At 42.0% G+C, this 18,998-nt stretch overlaps 1 protein-coding gene across 1 annotated transcript in view; it reads left to right on the forward strand.

Annotated features, from left to right (window-relative positions):
* Positions 1-18,998, forward strand: part of SCARA5 (scavenger receptor class A member 5) — a 590,798-nt gene that overhangs the window by 20,102 nt on the left and 551,698 nt on the right. The window contains exon 2 of the mRNA XM_029596225.1: positions 15,008-15,144. Coding sequence (XP_029452085.1) covers positions 15,024-15,144 — 121 coding nt within the window. The 5' untranslated portion in view covers positions 15,008-15,023. The remainder of the gene's footprint in view (positions 1-15,007; positions 15,145-18,998) is intronic.

Consider the following 18,998-nt stretch of genomic DNA (forward strand, 5'->3'; position numbering starts at 1 on the left):
CTGCTGCACAATGTTGCAATTATAGGATAGGAGGCAATATCTATTGTGAATTGCAAACTGGTTGAAAGATAGGAAACAGGAGGATTAAATGGTCAGTTTTCTCAATGGAAAAAGGTAAACAGTGAAGTGCCTCAAAGATCTGTACTAGGGCCGGTGCTTTTTGTTTATAATGTTTTTTTAATGCATCTATCATTACACCAAATTTGAAATTCAAACAATGTCAAACATGTCAGCAAAACAATCTTAACAAATCTAAGATCAGTCCAACCACAGGTAAGATTGCCTGTCAGATGCTTATGTATTAGATAGGTTATCAAGCAACCAGAATTGTAAATATCCGTACACTGAGACAGATTTTTATCCTTTTTTCTCCCTTCCCTTTCCCACCCACCCCCTTCCAGAGAATGTCCATTAAAAGAATAAAATAACAGGAATTAATAGTACAAAAGACGGAGAAAACATTCCATACTTTTAAGACCTTGCCTTAAAATGGCAAATCACTGGATCCCACTCAGGCTGAATTAGATTAATCTTCCCTCAAATCCTGGCAGAGAGTAATTCCAGTTCCACCCATTTACAGAGTTCCTCAAACCACTCCGCAAAAGGAGATTGTGATCATCTCTAAAAGTGAAGCAATATACGCCTCCCAATAGCTATCAGCATCCTAGCGGAGAAATAATCCTTTTCATCTCAAAGATCCACTGGCTAAAAGTATAGGACACATTTTCTTAGATCATCAGGTACTTCTAAGGAGAACATTGCCCGGACTACATCATTAACGCCTTTCCAATATTCTTTAATCACAGGACAAAAATATAAAATATGGGACAATGTACCAACCTATCCACAAGCCCTCCAACAATGATCAGATGCTGTTGCGCACCCCGTCCGCATCCGGCTCGTGCACGGGCCTGCTCACCTCACTAGCTCCTCTGTAGGTCACGGGTCGACCTCCCCAGCGGCAGCTGTGAGCTCCTCCAAGCTTCAGCGTCCCTCGGTGGCGGTTGCCAGGCCTTCCACTGCGCACCAGGCCTCACGCCGGAGTTCGGCGTTTCCAGTGGTGTTGGCCATGCTCCTACGTGCACGGACTGCCCGGCCTCTTGTAGGGCCAGGGGCGGGTCCTAGCTCCGGGGCGCACCCTGATTGATCGAACGATATAAGGAAGTCCCTACCTGTACTTCCTTGCCTTGGCAATCGGGTTGGCACTGTAAGTGTACTAGTTTGCTTCTGCGTTCATAGTCTTGTTCCAGTCTTATTCCAGCGTCCTACTGTTCCAGCCTTCCAGCGTCATCCTGTTCCAGCGTCTGTCTGTCCTGTCTCCCTAGGTAGTACCCTCGGACTGTCTCTCTGGTACTGACCTCTGCCTGCTCCTTGACCATTCTGTCCGCTGCCTGGATCCTGACCTCTGCCTGCCTTGTGACCTCGTCTGACCTCTGGAACCTGACCTCTGCCTCGTTGACTACTCCTTGGACTGATCCTTGGATTCTGACTTTGGCTACCATTGACCACGTCTCCTGATTCTGGCTCTGTCCCTTGCCTTGTCATCGCCTACGCTGGTCTTCTTTGCTCCTCCAGACCTACAGCCTAGAATCCGACCACGCTCCCTTGCTGTCCGTGGGCACACCTCTCTACTACCTCTCCAGGAGACCCTGCGAGGACACCTAAGTCCAAGCAGCCCGGGTCCCTACGGGCTCCACCTGGGGGGACTGCGGGCTTCCAGTGATGAAGCTCATCATAGCCTCTGTCTTCTCCAGTGCTCCGTCCCCTAGGGGCAGGTGCTAGGTCCCTACCAGGGAGCCATTCTCCACTCCTCCAGGACAAGGATCCACCGCCAAGCACAACAGATGCATCAGCATGCCTCACCTTCAGATGAGTCAGTATATACTAGGTTCATAATAATATTCAGTATCGTTGTTCAACTACGTCAAGTGAGTGGGAACATTTCCATAGATCCACCCACACTTGATCCCATGCCTCCTTCTCCAGCTCTTTATTCAATTCCCTTTCCCAAGCTAATAATACCAGAAAGGGTTAAATATCTTTGGCTCACCTCAGATGTCCCATTTTTATTAATAAAAATCACATTCTCCAACATAGTTGGATTATGAACTAAGGATTCCTTGACCCTCTGACTACAGGTTACCTCTCTTAATTGCAAAAATGTAACAAATGGAAGGGCTTCCAATCCACATTTTTCTTAAAAGGTTCACCAAGAACAAAAAGTTCCTTGCTGAAAAAGCTGAGAGAAGGATTTCAATGAATAATTGCCTATCATTTCACAAACCCTTGGAGACCATTCATTAACTAACACTTCATATCCTAAGATTGGTGTAACCCCTATGGGATGCGGTTTCTCTACCCACTTAAGGTATTCCCACCACTTCCTAGTAGCCACCCCAGGTCCAAAAAGTCCTTTATAGGGGGGCCAGCACCCATAGATACCACCCACCCCGAGAGCCAAATTCTCTGCACTCGGCTTCAATCCAGTGTTGATATGCTGATCCGATGCTTTTTAATATATTTATAAATGATCTGGAAAAGAGTATGATGAGTGAGGTAATCAAATTTGCAGATGCTACAAAATTATTCTGCTTTGTTAAAGCGCAAGCAGATTGTGAGAAATTGCAAGAGGACCTTGTGAGACTGGGAGAATGGGCATCCATATGGCAGATGAATGGCAAATTGATGCACATGGGGAAAAGTAACCCACACTATAGTTACATGATATTAGGTTCCATATTAGGAGTTAGCACCCAGGAAAAGGATCTGGGTATCATTGTGAACAATGCTCTGAAACTCTCGGCTCAGTGTGCGGCGGCTGTCAAAATAGCAAACAATGGCCTGGATTTATCAAAATGCACTAAATATCGCATGTGATAGGAAAAGGGCTATGTGAAGCACTAAGCGCAAATTGCGATAACTTTTTCGCGATAAGTGCCATGTTTAGTAGTTTTAAGCTCCATCAGGGCCCTTCTACAATGAGAGAGAGAAAGAAAGAGAGAGAGACTAGCCATAATGCCCTCATCCTAGGAAGGTATTTATATCTCTTTAGGAGGCCCACCTAGTAACTCGAGGTGAGGTTTAGGTATTAGTGTAGGGGTTAGGGGCCACTTTGACATTCAAAGTGAGACGTGCGAACAGAACAGTGCTCTCATGTGAAGATTTGATGACCTTCAGAATGAGGAAACTCACCCAAAGATGAGATTTGTGCAATGTTCTCTCAACCTAGCTGGATGTTACCCAGGTAGAGAGTCCATCAAGCTAGGTTGAGAGAACATTGCACAAATCTCATCTTTGGGTGAGTTTCCTCACTCCGAAGTTCATCAAATCTTCACAAGAGAACACTGGTCTGTTTGTACGTCTCACTTTGATGTTCAAAGTGGCCCTTAACCCCTGTACTAATACCTAAACCTTGAGTTACTAGGTGGGCCTCCTATAGAGATATAAATACCCTCCTAGGATGAGGGCATTATGGCTAGGTTCTCTCTCTCTCTCTCTCTCCTCCTGTATGAATAAAACAAATCAGAAAAAATATTTTTCACTGAATGCACAATTAAGTTGTAGAATTCATAATGGTAAAGGCAGTTAGTGTAACTAGGTTTAAAAAAGGGTTTGAATAACTTCCTGGAGGCGAAGTCCATAAACTGTTATTAGCCAAGTAGAATTAGGGAATAGCCAATACTTATCACTGTGCGTTAGCAGCATGGGATCTATTTACTGTTTGGGATCTAATCGGGAACTTGGATTGGCCACTGTTAGAAACAGGATACTGGGCTTTGTGGACCCTTGGTCTGACCCAGTATGGCAATTCTTATGTTCTTAGTATGGCATCCCGGCAGAAAGAGATCCTGATCTGGAAGAGGATCTAGTGTGTTCCCAGTGTGTCATCAGGAAAACATATTGAGTGAAAGTCAGGCTTGCAGCAGAATCATTGAGCATTTCTTTGCCTGAAAGTCTCAATATTGCCAGTTAGGAAAGTTTAGATGATGACTGCTGTGTGGGTGTTCCAAAGTCTGCTGCCCTATAGTTATGTATACTTTTTTTGCTCATGAACTTTGTTATTAGGCATTTTTATGGAAGGATAGCCTCCATATACCTGGTACATCCGAAAGAAAGGGAAAGAGGGTGAGAGGAGTCATACAAGGCACTTTAGGAGAGTAGGAGGATGCAGCTCTATGTGTTTGTTACCTTAGTTTCCCTTATAGGCATAGTCCTCTTTCTTCAAAGACCTTTATAGTTTATTTCCTAGTGCACATTGTGAAGGCAGCTGCCTGTTTTCTATGTGGGGCCAGTAGCACATACAACATATTTAGCAAAGATAACTGGTTCACTTGGGAACCATCTGCCATCCACATGTAGGCCTACACCCACTAGGTGAAAGGCAAATATCTATCACACTGGCATAAAGAAACAAGATAGAGAAGACAAATATTATTACTCAACCAGGATTCATTCTGTATTAAGAAGTTCACATGAATTGTTCAGGGTAGTACAGGCTTTAACACACTAATCTCTGGACAAACATAATCCTGCTAAGTCTGCCTTTTCAGGTAATGAATTTGCCATCTTTTTTCATAAGAAGATCACTGCAATTGGTATCCAGCAGAGGCTGTGTCATCAGATAGGATGTTACTAACTCAGGAATATGAGCCACTTTGGGATTCTTGTTCCATGTTTTATCTGTAGCAGTGATGCAGATTACTAATAGATTGAATAGTGCTTACTGTCCCATGAATCCCTTTCAGTTGTCCTTTTGAAGACCATTAGGGGTCATTACTGACTATGTATTAAAAAATGGTTAATCTGTCATTGACTGAGATCTATCTGCCTACAATATTGAAGAATGTCTCCAATCATTCCCTACTGAAAAAGCCTACTCTTGATCCAACCTCATTTCCAACTACTGTCCTAGCTCCTTGTTTTCTTTTTTGTCAAGGTATTTGACTTCATTGTTGAGCACACGATATTAGATCAACAAAAATTTAGCTTTAGGAAGCATAATAGTATGGAGACCCTGTTATTATCAAGTATAGATACCAATTGAAGAGGCTTTGATACAAGCACTATATATATAATTGTGCTGCTATTTCCTCAGCATTCGATACTATCCACCATCAATTGCTGCTGAATCGGCTCTCAGAAGTTGGACTAACTGGGTCAATATAATCTTGGTTTTATTCTCACCTGAAGCATTGCAAGCAACAGGTTAAGACAAACACTGGTTATATCCTCCTTGGAACACTCTTGAGATGAGCGTGCTTCAGGGCTCATCCCTGTCTTCCATACTTTTTAATATCTACCTTACCCCATTATGTAAAATTCTTTCAAGTCTCGGTCTAAACTACAAATTATATGTGGATGACATACAGTTCTTCTTTCCAAGTTTATCATCATGGACAGTTACTTATGATTTTTAGTCATTAAGCAATAGTTATACTATAACAGACTTACCTTGAACATAGAGAAAACAGAATTAATGATTCAAAGTTGTTTTCCAATAACTGATGTGCCAGTCATTTTTAGTTCAAGGACTGCAAAATTTCCATCATAAAAGAGGTAAAAAATCGGGGGGGGGGGAGGGGTTGTGTCATTCTAGACCAGCATTTGACAATGTGGTCTCAAGTCAAGTCTGTTACGACCTCCTCATTTAATAAATTAACAGTGCTTCGACACTTGAAACCACTATTAATTCCCAATGATTTCTGCATGGTATTGAAAATGTTAAATTTTCCAGAAATGGACTATTGTAAGTCATTATATTTAGGCTTACCAGCAAGCACAATCTATCTGCTAGAAATAATTCAGAATTCAGCATCTTGCTTTTTTGATGGGGAACCAAACGCAGGACCACATTACACCTGTTCTGTGCATCCTGCATTGGCTCCCCATTCAGTGGGAGATTGACTACAAAGTGGCTTTTCTTGTCCTTAAGCTGTTGAAAAAGGTACAGGCACCCCGGATTAGAGATGTGAATCGTGTCCTCGATCGTCTTAACGATCGATTTCGGCTGGGAGGGGGAGGGAATCGTATTGTTGCCGTTTGGGGGGGGTAAATATCGTGAAATATCGTTAAATCGTGAGCCGGCACATTAAAACCTCCTAAAACCCACCCCCGACCCTTTAAATTAAATCTCCCACCCTCCCGAACCCCCCCCCCCAAATGACTTAAATAACCTGGGTGTCCAGCGGCGGTCCGGAACGGCAGCGGTCCGGAACGGGCTCCTGCTATTGAATCTTGTTGTCTTCAGCCGGCGCCATTTTCCAAAATGGCGCCGAAAAATGGCGGCGGCCATAGAACAACACGATTCCACGGCAGGAGGTCCTTCCGGACCCCCGCTGGACTTTTGGCAAGTCTTGTGGGGGTCAGGAGGCCCCCCCCAAGCTGGCCAAAAGTTCCTGGAGGTCCAGCGGGGGTCAGGGAACGATTTCCCGCCGCGAATCATTTTCCGTACGGAAAATGGCGCCGGCAGGAGATCGACTGCAGGAGGTCGTTCAGCGAGGGTTCCGGCGCCTCGCTGAACGACCTCCTGCAGTCGATCTCCTGCCGGCGCCATTTTCCGTACGGAAAACGATTCGCGGCGGGAAATCGTTCCCTGACCCCCGCTGGACCTCCAGGAACTTTTGGCCAGCTTGGGGGGGGCCTCCTGACCCCCACAAGACTTGCCAAAAGTCCAGCGGGGGTCCGGAAGGACCTCCTGCCGTGGAATCGTGTTGTTCTATGGCCGCCGCCATTTTTCGGCGCCATTTTGGAAAATGGCGCCGGCTGAAGACGACAAGATTCAATAGCAGGAGCCCGTTCCGGACCGCTGCCGTTCCGGACCGCCGCTGGACACCCAGGTTATTTAAGTCATTGGGGGGGGGGGGTTCGGGAGGGTGGGAGATTTAATTTAAAGGGTCGGGGGTGGGTTTTAGGGGGTTTTAGTGTGCCGGCTCACGATTCTAACGATTTATAACGATAAATCGTTAGAATCTCTATTGTATTGTGTTCCATAATGGTTTAAGATGATATTAAAATTATCGGACGATAATTTTAATCGTCGAAAAACGATTCACATCCCTACCCCGGATTAACTCTATCCTGCAAATTTATGCCCCTTCCAGGGCACTAAGATCTTCCCTGCAAGGGCAATTGGAAATTCCTTCTTTACAACATCCCCATCTTATTTATTTATTTATTTATTTATTTATTTAACACTTTTTTTGGTGAAAGGCAGGATAGGGTGTTTCGGTAGATGCCCCAATTTTATAGAATGCCCTTGCAGCTGCAATTTGGACAATTTTGGATGTGTGGGTTTTTAAAAATGTCTTAAAAATGCATCATTTAGAAATGCTTTTGATTTGGCAGAATGGTCTATATTCTTTTGATTTGCTATGTTTTTTGTGACTTTTTCCTCTCTGAATGTTCCTGGGATATAAGGATAGTTAATGTTTTTATATGTTTTTATTTGTATATGTTTGACTATTACTTGCCCAATATCCTAGGAAGAGAATGGATTCTAAATCTTTTAAATAAATAAATGTGCCCCCACCACTTAACAGCCACTGCTGCTGCCACTGGGCTGCTCTGCAACTTTCCTGCTCTCTGCTACTGCTAATACTGCAGGTACAGGCAGAGCTGCTAGCTCTTATAGCCTATTCTCTAGCTCATTGGTACATGTGTATGAGGACAGACAGTCTGTGAAAAGAGAGGAGGGCCTGCTGGTGGGTGTAGATATTAATTTCAGAATAACAGGTGAACCTGAGAAACAAATTTGAACAGATCTATAATGTTAAGTGTGCTGACTTGATAATTGTTAGCTGTTAGGTTAAGGTATATTTAGAGGATATTAGGAACTGTCATGGTAAATTAGAAGTTAGGAAAGCCTGAAGTTCTGTAGTTGGGTGGTTGGGGCTCAGTCCTTGCACCTAATAGAGGAAAATCCATGCTGGCGGGGGCGGGGGGGGGGGGGGGGGACTGCATAAGCTAGACAAAGGGCATTAGGGACTGGTTGCATCCACCCTTACTTGCCAGTGCTCATCCCCAGTCATTACTACATATGTACTAGCATGCTAAGGAGCATCCACTATCTGCTGTATTGAGCCATCATTGCCAGGGTATCAGGAATGCAGCATAGAACAACTGAAATACTTCTTGTTTTGGATAACACAAAACTGTAATTGGATTCTGCCTTCCGAGCCACTGCTGTTTAAAAGTGTGTTTGTTTGTTTTAAAACATTTATAGCCTGCTTATAACAAAACCAATTGAGCTAGGTAGGTTACAACATAATAAAAATACAACAACAAAATAAAATTGTTGGGCGTTTCCTATGTGACCTCTCTTTTTACTACACACTGCTACGGAACCCACAGACTTATGGGCAAGTAGGGGAGAGAAACCCAAATGCATAAATGGTGTCCAGAAACCAGTGAATTGCAGGATCTGAGGTAGCATGATTTTATAAGAGGGAGTCATGGAAATTGTAAAGCAAAATTAATTGAGCAGATGGACAGACTACATAGGCCATATGATCTTTTATGCCTTCATGTTTCTATGTCAAACAAATATGATTAAGGGTATGCATTGGATGTAGTGTACTTGGATTTCAGCAAAGCTTACAATACTGTCTCCCATAAATAAATTGAACAGCCTGAGGGTAGGTCCCAAAGTGGTGAACTGGATTAGAAATTGGTTGAGTAATAGGTAACAGAGTATAATGTAACTTAGCTGGCTTACTCAACTCCTCCCAGTTACACCCCCCAAATGTCCCTAATTTATCTGACCAGGGGCAGATAAGGTGATTGAGATCAGATCCTATGTTTGGGATTCTACTGAATTTCTAGGATATCTTAATGAAGTGGATCCTATGGGAGAACAACAGAGGTTTGTGACTGCTGATGTATCAGCATTATATACTAATATAACCCAAAGAGAGGCCTTAGAGGTAGTGAATCAGGTGTTGGGAGATAAAGAAATAAAGAATGAGATCTCAGCAGTGAGAATGTGTTACATATTAAAATTGACAGAGATAATACTGGGGGAGTTTTACTTCACATTTCAAGGCATCTTTTATAGACAAGTGAAGGGCATCCCTAAAATGGGATCGCCAGTTGAACCCTCTATAGCATGTCTGTACATGTCATATTTCGAAGAAACTAAATAGATACAAGGAGAGAGGAGGAAGAATGTAATCCAAGACTCCACAAGACTTTTTTTATTCTTAATATCAACAAATGACAATATCATAAGTCAAGAACAAAGGGGAAAGCCGACAGTCGCTCAGCAGCACATGGTTCGGAGAGAGGTATCTTTAAAGGATACTAATGATGCATTAGAATTAGGGCATCCCGACATTGAGGTTCCAATAATTAGAAAAGTAGTCCAAGTGCCTGTAACTAAAAACTCACCTGAGCTAAAAAAATTCTATCTTATCCCTATCAATTAAAAAGCAGAATGAAAATACAAACAAAAAACAAACTTTGAAATGTTTGTATGCTAATGCCAGAAGTCTAAGTAGTAAGATGGGAGAATTAGAATGTATAACAGTAAATGATGACATAGACTTAATTGGCATCTCAGAGACATGGTGGAAAGAGGATAACCAATGGGACAGTGCTATACCGGGGTACAAATTATATCGCAATGACAGAGAGGAGCACTCGGGAGGAGGTGTGGCGCTTTATGTCCGGGATGGCATAGAGTCCAACAGGATTAGCATCCTGCATGAGACTAAATACTAGAGATGTGAATCGTGTGATCGATCGTCTTAATGATCGATTTTGGCTGGGGGGGGGAGGGAATTGGATCGTCGCGGTTTTGTTTTTTAAAATATCATGTAAATCGGGGGAGGGCGGGAAAACCGGCACACTAAAACAACCCTAAAACCCACCCCGACCCTTTAAAATAAATCCCCCACTCTCCCAAACCCCCCCAAAATGTCTTAAATTACCTGGGGTCCAGTGGGGGGGGTCCCGGTGTGATCTTCCACTCTCGGGCCACGGGTGCGTTGATAGAAATGGCGCCGGCGCCATTTTGGTTCCTGTCCCCCGACGTCACGAGCATAGGAGATCGCTCCCGGACCCCCAGGGACTTTTGGCCAGCTTGGGGGGCCTCCTGACCCCCACAAGACTTGCCAAAAGTCCAGCAGGGGTCCGGGAACGACCTCCTGCACTCGAATCGTGTTGCCGTAATGAAAAATGGCAATATGGCCATACGGCCGGCGCCATTTTGTCTATTCTAGTCCTTTCTTCGCGTATATTAAATGTTGGAAAAGGTTTATCGATGATCATTTTTGGATTTGGGAGGGAGAAGACGTGGTGTTGCAAGAATTTGAGAGGTGGCTTAATTCTGTGAACCATAACCTGCAGTTTACGGTGCAAAGTAGTAAAGATAAGATTGCCTTCTTGGATATTATGATACAACGCATTAATACTAAGATTGAGACTACTGTGTTTGTAAAAGCTACGGATAGAAATTCAGTATTGCATTTTGAAAGCTTTCACCCATGCCGGTTAAGGGAAAGTATACCGGTCAACCGATTCCTTAGATATAGAAGAATCTGCTCATCGGTGTTGGAGTATAAGAAGATGGCTGAAACTTTATGTCAAAGGTTCATTATACGGGGATATCCTAGAAAATGTGTGAGACATGCATTTAAACATGGGTTGTATGCGCAGAGAGAGAACTTGCTTGTTAAAAATAAAAAAGATTCATTAGATAGGATAGTATGGTGTTTGCCATATTCCGTGAGGTACGCTGCCATTAGAAGAATCATTGTGAGGCATTGGGGATTGTTGAACACTATCTCAGTCTGTGAGGAACCCCCAGTGTTTGCATATTCTAAAGGGAATAACTTAAGAGATTTGGTGACCAATAGGGGGGACAGACAGCTGCGGACAGTGAGTGAAGATCCTGAGATATGTCATGGATGTTCAGTTTGTGGGAACAGAGTGGAGTTTCAGAGCATTCAATATGCTGAGAATAAGGACCCATATACAATTTTTGGGTAATTTCTCATGTATGTCAAAGAGAGTTATTTATGGAATCCTTTGTCAGTGTAAGCTATTACATCGGTCATACTAAGCGCCAGATAAGATCTCGAATTGTGGAACACAAAAGTAATTTAAGAATAAAAAAAGATGGGGCACTATCGGTGGAACACTGGTATAAGGCCAGGCATGATGTTGAGCAGTTAAAATTTTTCATTATCACGCAAGTTAAATCTTATGTACAGGGTGATATTACTCGGATACTATGGAGGTTAGAACAAAAATTCCTTTTTTGGTGGGATACAATACAGCCGCACGGATTAAACAGTGGAATTAATTGGGAGGCGTTTTACAGATAGGGGATGCATACCCAGTTGCATTGGGTTAAGTGTTTTGAGTGTGGTGGTGTGTATGGGGAGTGGAATGTTTATAGTGGATATTGAATAGTAGTATGGGATATGAGGGGGGATACGTTGGGTGTTTCTGGTTGTATTGAGGTTAGTGAATGATATCGAGGTGAGTATGGTGGTATGTATGGGGAGTGGGTTTTTTAATGTGGTATGTTGATTCGGAGTGTGGGAGACAGAAGGAGGGCTATATGGGGTTATGGTGATTTGAGTATATAGGTATGAGTGTGATTTCTTAACCCATAGGTTGGTTTTTGAGTGTTTTGAGAGTGGGTTTGGAAGTGGATGGTGTGAATGGTTTATGAGATGGGATATGTGATTGAGTTTGTTTGTGGTGTGAGAATGGTGTGTGTGTTGGCATGTGGATATGGGAGTTAATATTGGGAGTGCTCCGTAGGAGATATGGTGGCTATGTGTGGATGTTTGTTTTGTATGAGAGTTGCCAATAGTTTGTATTTGGTATATATGTTGTGGATAAAGTTTGTTTTATTGTGGGATGTAGCACGTTGTTTGAATGTGGTCGTGGTGACGTTGTCATCAATAATACCCAATGTAACTGTGGATTGGTTTACGTTGAATACGTAATGAGGTGGGGCTGTGAGGCCAGTGATATAGGACACTAATTTAAGAGCTGGTTGTTAGTTTGGTGCATAGTGTCGACATTAAGGGGGTAATTTTCAAAAGGAGTTACGTGCGTAAATGTAGCTACTATTGTAGCAATTTTCAAAAGCCATTTACTCACGTAAAGTGCACTTATGTGAATAAATCCTATGGACGATTCAATGGCATATATTGTAGCAATTTTCAAAAGCCCACTTACTCGAGTAAAGTGCATTTACATGCGTAAAACCCAGTTTTACGCATGTAAATGCTTTTTAAAATCAGACCCTAAGAGCGTAGCGGTGTGTGCTTTGAGTAGGAGTGAAAATTTGTTGGCGGTTGGGACAAGTAATTGAGTTATCATCTTGAGGTTATGTTAGTTGGAGATATGTAGAGAAGCAGTAACTGAATTAAATTTTGTGACGGGGTATTTGTATGCCTTTTCTTTAATAGGTACACGTGAATTCAGTGTTAAGGCTCATTGTGAAAAGTTGCATGGAGAATTCTATTTCAGGAACAAATGGAATGAGATCTTGAGAAGTTATAAGTATGGATGAAATATATGTAAGATAAATAAGATGTATTTTGAAAAGGTGTAAATACAAGGAGATTAAGGTTACCATTGAATTTTGTTTTAGGGTTACCATAGGCTAGTGGTGGTGGACATGAACAGAAATTAACAGCGTCGGAGTAAGTGATTTAATATCTAGTAAGGTTGGGGGTGGGAGATGGATATTGGATCATTTATTATTATTTTTTAATATATTTTAAAAAATGTTTGTATTGAGGTGTTATCGGGAGTGTGGAGAGTTCATTTCAGATGTGGTATCGGAATACAAGCTATCCCCTAAGGAAGCTATTGGTGAAACATGGAACCTCATAGGGAATTTGATAGGTTTCAACTATTAAAAAGAGGAATTGAATCATCCGAGCCATCTGAAAACACGGAGGGGTGTCAAACTATTTGAAATTATATAGGGGTGTTACTCATTAAGTTCAAGAACTGAATCTCCTGTAGTAATAGTATATTTACAAACTTTTGGTGTTGGTTTTATTGAGATGGGTGGGTATATTGTGGGTTCATATGAATGGGGGATGGATATGTGTGGGTTATAGGGATTTTAAGATGTATTGAACATTTCTGGCATGTCAAACAAGACAATGTTGGTACTAGGGATGTGAATTGAGCTTCGGACAATTGAAAATATCGTCGATATTTTCAAAATCGTCAGAAATTGGGGTCTCCCCGAAATGATAGGAAAACCCCACGATATTGATCGTGGGGGTTCTCTTATCGTTTTGGGGAGGGCGGGAAAAACGGCACACAAAAATAACCCCTAAACCCACCCTGACCCTTTAAAACTAATCTCTTTGCTTCCCCCACCCTCCCGACCCCCCCCAAAAAACATTTTACAGGTACCTGGTGGTCCAGTGGGGGTCCCGGGAGCGATCTCCTGCTCCCGGGCCGTCGGCTGCCACTAATCAAAATGGCGCCGATGGTCCTTTGCCCTTACCATGTGACAGGGTATCCGTGCCATTGGCTGGCCCCTGTCACATGGTAGGCGCACTGGATGGCCCGCAGTGGATGGCCCGCGCCATTTTTAAAGATGTCCGGCCATCCAGTGCTCCTACCTTGTGACAGGGGCCAGCCAATGGCACGGCTTCCCTGTCACATGGTAAGGGCAAAGGGCCATTGGCGCCATTTTTATTAGTGGCAGCCGATGGCCCGAGAGCGGGAGATCGCTCCTTGCACCCCCACTGGACCACCAGGTAATTTTAAAAGGTTTTGGGGGGGGGGTCGGGAGGGTGGGGGAGGCTAAGGGGTAAGTTTTAAAGGGTCAGGTGTTTTTTTTTTTTTTATTGGGCCATCTGCGCCATTTTAATTAGTGGCAGCCAAAATGGCGCCGATGGCCCGAGAGCGGGAGATCGCGCCGGGACCCCCCCCGCTGGACCACCAGGTAATTTAAAACATTTTGGGGGGGGTTCGGGAGGGTAAGGGATTCGTTTTAAAGGGTCGGGGTGGGTTTAGGGGTTGTTTTGGTGTGCCGGTTTTCCCGCCCTCCCCCCAAATAACTCTCGTACCCAATTAACAATTTTTCACGATAAATCCGGGGAATTTGTATTGGATCACGCACTTTAATGATTTTTGATGATTTAAAAAATATCGGATGATTTTTTAAATCGTCAAAAAACGATTCACATCCCTAGTATACGGTGCCTTAGTTATTTTTATGATTAGTATTTACAATGTAAGTGAGACTTTTGTTAAATACAATAAAATAAAAGATTTCTGTAGTTTTTGTAAATTTGAGGTTTGTGGCAAATGATTTAAATCTATGGTGTAAATTAAACTGATACTGCCTGAGGCCCATTGCAGGCAGGAGACAGTGGGATTAAACTTGGTACACTGCCTTTTCTGATACCGCTTTCCTCATTTAGGGGCAGATTTTAAAAGCCTATGTGCATTGCGCACCGGGCGTAAAGCCCCAGGATGCGTGTAAGGCCCGGGGCTTGAAAAAATGGGCAGTCTGGGGGTGGGGTGGGAGCATGGCCAGAGGCCTCTCCACTGCCGCTGGGCTGGGGGATCGCGCACTGGCAGTTGGCCGGTGTAACTTACAAAATAAAGGTACCGGGGTTTGTTTGTTTTTTATCGGGCTGGGGGGTGGGACAGGTAGGGGAAGGGCTGCGCGTGCATGTTATAAAATCAGGCGTACATTTGTGCGTGCCGGGTAGTGTGCACAAATGTACCACGCAGGAGTAGGTTTTAAAATCTGGCCCTTAGTTTTTTTAATTTTTTTAGTTTTTATATTTTTGAAAGATTTTCTAATTGTATTTTGTATTCCCCCTCTTTTGTGATTTGTGTTTCATTTTGAGAGGTGTGGCTGTGTTTTGAAAAAAAACATCTTCTAGACCATCGGAATATTTTCATAGAGACGGTGTAGGGCATGAGCTTCATGCTCATCTAGTGATGAACAATATATCATGTGCAAACTGTAGTCTTTCTCCGGCTTACCTGTTGATTCTGTCTCTTCCAGCTGAACTGTAAAGGCAATGGAGAATAAAGCTATGTACCTCCATACATTTGAAGAGAAGGAAAATGGCTCCATCTATGAAGAATCTTTTGATGGGATTAATAGCAGAAATCTCTCCAAAATGAACCTCTGTGAGGACTGTGAGTAAAGTAAAATATTCAGGGTTTTCAGTTTACTGCATCTAAATGACAGCAAACTCACTATGTTTATGTGAATGTTTTGTTAGTGGCCTACTCACATTGTTAAAGTATTTTTGAAAGGATTCAATATATAATATTAAGACAAGATACCCGAAGAAAAGGGGAAAATGTCTTTTATGGCAAAGAAAGTTTGTCCGGTGCAATGAATGTTAAGGTTATAGCCACAATATGGCAACACCTAAAGCCAGGCCATGTATTTTTAAATGAAATGTTACTATTTTTTCTTTTTAAATGCTAATAAAATTGTTTCAATTACAAATGTTCATTGTTTATTCTCATTATAATACAAACACTCTGCAGGACCAGTAAACATGTATAATTCATTTTTGAAGCATAAACATTCTGTTCTCTATAATCTGAAGCGATGGTGTCCTGCACAAGGAAAAATGCCTGACACTGATGGTGTTTCGATGATCTTCGTCTGCTTCAGGGGCTAGAAAGGGTATGTGTGTTGATCAGCTTGCTTTACCTGGCCGCCATTTTATCATTTAAATAGAAAAAATAGTAAAATATTAAAAAAAAAAAAAGAAAAAAGATATTATATTGGTGTAATAGCTTGGCTTTATGTGTTGCCATATTGTGGCTATAACCTTAACATTCATTGCACCGGACAAACTTTCTTTGTCATAAAAGAAAATTTCCCCCTTAGTTCAGGTATCTTGTCTAATATTGTATATGTAGAGGATGATTCAGAGACACATTGTATGTTGATAGAGGATAAAATATATGCCAAAAAATAGCTTTTTTGTGACAAAGGTCTGTAATATGGCTGCTCTATGCTTGCTGTAAAAATGAGCACTTGGGCATCACATGGTGTTTCTGGCCTCCTGTGTCACAAGGTCAATATTAGCCTAAGGATGCCCTCCCCAGGACCTGGGAATAGAAAGAATGAATATAGGGGCAGGGATCTTCAGCCTTGGCCCCAGAAAAGGATAAGGAATCGGTCTGGAAATCCCTGCCTCAGCTCTAAAGAGAGAGAGAGAGTATCAGCAGAAGCCAGGGATCCCTGTCTTGGGAAGAGAATGGCAGATGGGCTGGGAGAAATCCATTCCCAAGTTGTGGGAGGAAAGACTGGTTTACCTAGGTAGAACTGTCTTTCCTAAAAATACATTTCTGCAATTTTGTTTGTGCAGATTTCCACTTGTATTACATACTGGGGCAATTTTTTAAATCCTGCAAGTTGATTGCAGGTCCATAGACCTGCAAGCTAATTTTCAAAGGGGAAACTCCCAATGAGTACTTTACCTCTCGCCATAGCAACCTTTCTTTTCCAGCAGCTAAATCTAGTCACATAAGAACATAAAAAATGCCATACTGGGTCAGACCAAGGGTCCATCAAGCCCAGCATCCTGTTTCCAACAGTGCCAATCCAGGCCATAAGAACCTGGCAAGTACCCAAAAACTAAGTCTATTCCATGTTACCATTGCTAATGGCAGTGGCTATTCTCTAAGTGAACTTAATAGCAGGTAATGGACTTCTCCTCCAAGAACTTATCCAATCCTTTTTTAAACACAGCTATACTAACTGCACTAACCACATCCTCTGGCAACAAATTCCAGAGTTTAATTGTGCGTTGAGTAAAAAAGAACTTTCTCCGATTAGTTTTAAATGTGCCCCATGCTAACTTCATGGAGTGCCCCCTAGTCTTTCTACTATCCGAAAGAGTAAATAACCGATTCACATCTACCCGTTCTAGACCTCTCATAATTTTAAACATCTCTATCTTATCCCCCCTCAGCCGTCTCTTCTCCAAGCTGAAAAGTCCTAACCTCTTTAGTCTTTCCTCATAGGGGAGCTGTTCCATTCCCCTTATCATTTTGGTAGCCCTTCTCCATCGCAATTATATCTTTTTTGAGATGCAGCAACCAGAATTGTACACAGTATTCAAGGTGCGGTCTCACCATGGAGCAATACAGAGGCATTATGACATTTTCCGTTTTATTCACCATTCCCTTTCTAATAATTCCCAACATTCTGTTTGCTTTTTTGACTGCCGCAGCACACTGAACCGACGATTTCAATGTGTTATCCACTATGACGCCTAGATCTCTTTCTTGGGTTGTAGCACCTAATATGGAACCCAACATTGTGTAATTATAGCAAGGGTTATTTTTCCCTATATGCATCACCATGCACTTATCCACATTAAATTTCTTCTGCCATTTGGATGCCCAATTTTCCAGTCTCACAAGGTCTTCCTGCAATTTATCACAATCTGCTTGTGATTTAACTACTCTGAACAATTTTGTGTCATCTGAAAATTTGATTATCTCACTCGTCGTATTTCTTTCCAGATCATTTATAAATATATTGAAAAGTAAGGGTCTCAATACAGATCCCTGAGGCACTCCACTGTCCACTCCCTTCCACTGAGAAAATTGTCCATTTAATCCTACTCTCTATTTCCTGTCTTTTAGCCAGTTTGCAATCCACGAAAGGACATCGCCACCTATCCCATGACTTTTTACTTTTCCTAGAAGTCTCTCATGAGGAACTTTGTCAAACACCTTCTGAAAATCCAAGTATACTACATCTACCGGTTCACCTTTATCCACATGTTTTATTTATTTATTTTTATTTATTTAGAAACTTTTCTATACCGTCATTTAGTGATGCACCATCACAACAGTTTACATTTAGGCACGAAATAGGTTTGGTTTGGTATCTAAGTTATCCATAGTGTGCCAATATTTATGGTTACATAGTTCAGTAATATACTCTAAATGAGAAGTGTGTTGGAGATACTGTTTATATGATTCCTGGGGTAATCATATGTGAAAACTGTTTTAATCTAATATTTACTTATGATTAAAATAAAAACAACATTTGCTTTTTATAGGTGACTTTCAGCTGTATGTATTTGTTGTTATTCAGCGACCTCGCTGTGAAATGCTTTTTTGAATAGCCAAATTTTTAAGCTCTTTTTGAAGAGTTTTAGATCTTTCATTAGTCTAAGCTCAAGCGGTATTGTGTTCCATAATAATGGTCCTGCCAAGGATAGCACTCTCTCTCTAACTTGAGTTAGTTTTGCTGTTTTGACTGATGGAATGGTTAGTAGTGCTTTATTGGCTGATCTGAGATTTCTTTGAGGGACATGTAATCGTAGAGCAGTGTTTAGCCAGTCAGCATTTTCGTCGTTTATTAGTTTATGAACTGTGCAAAGTGTTTTGAATTGGACTCTCTGTTCTATTGGGAGCCAGTATAAATCTGCAAGTGTTTGGGTGATGTGATCTCTTTTTCCTTTTCCAGTTAGTATTCTTGCAGCTGAGTTCTGTAGTATTTGTAGTGGCCTGATTGTGGTGTATGGTAAACCTAGGAAAAGTGTGTTACAGTAGTCCGTGCTAGCAAATATTAGTGCTTGTAGTACTGTGCGAAAGTGATCTTGAGTTAATAAGGATTTTAGTCTTCTAAGGATCATTAGTTTGGCATAGCTTTCTCTTACTTTTATTGATATGTGTTGCTTAAGGCTGAGTTCGGTGTCAATAATTACTCCTAGGTTTCTAGCCTTATCGGTTAGCTCGACTGACTTGTCATTTTTTATTTTGATGGGATTTTGGATTCTTACAATGTTTTTTCGTTCAAGGTGTATAAATTCAGTTTTTCTATGTTTATTACTAGTTCCATTTGGTTTAATAGTTGTTTTATTATGTCTATGTACATCATTGCAAAATTGAGTGTTTTCTCAATTGATTCCTCTACTGGTAGAATCAGTTGATTGTCATCAGCGTATATAAAGTGGATGATACCTAGCCCTGCCAGAAGGTGACATAGGGGGAGCATGTAGATGTTAAAC

This window comes from Rhinatrema bivittatum, chromosome 3 (assembly GCF_901001135.1).
Source record: "Rhinatrema bivittatum chromosome 3, aRhiBiv1.1, whole genome shotgun sequence".
In the NCBI taxonomy this organism is placed as follows: Eukaryota; Metazoa; Chordata; class Amphibia; order Gymnophiona; family Rhinatrematidae; genus Rhinatrema; species Rhinatrema bivittatum.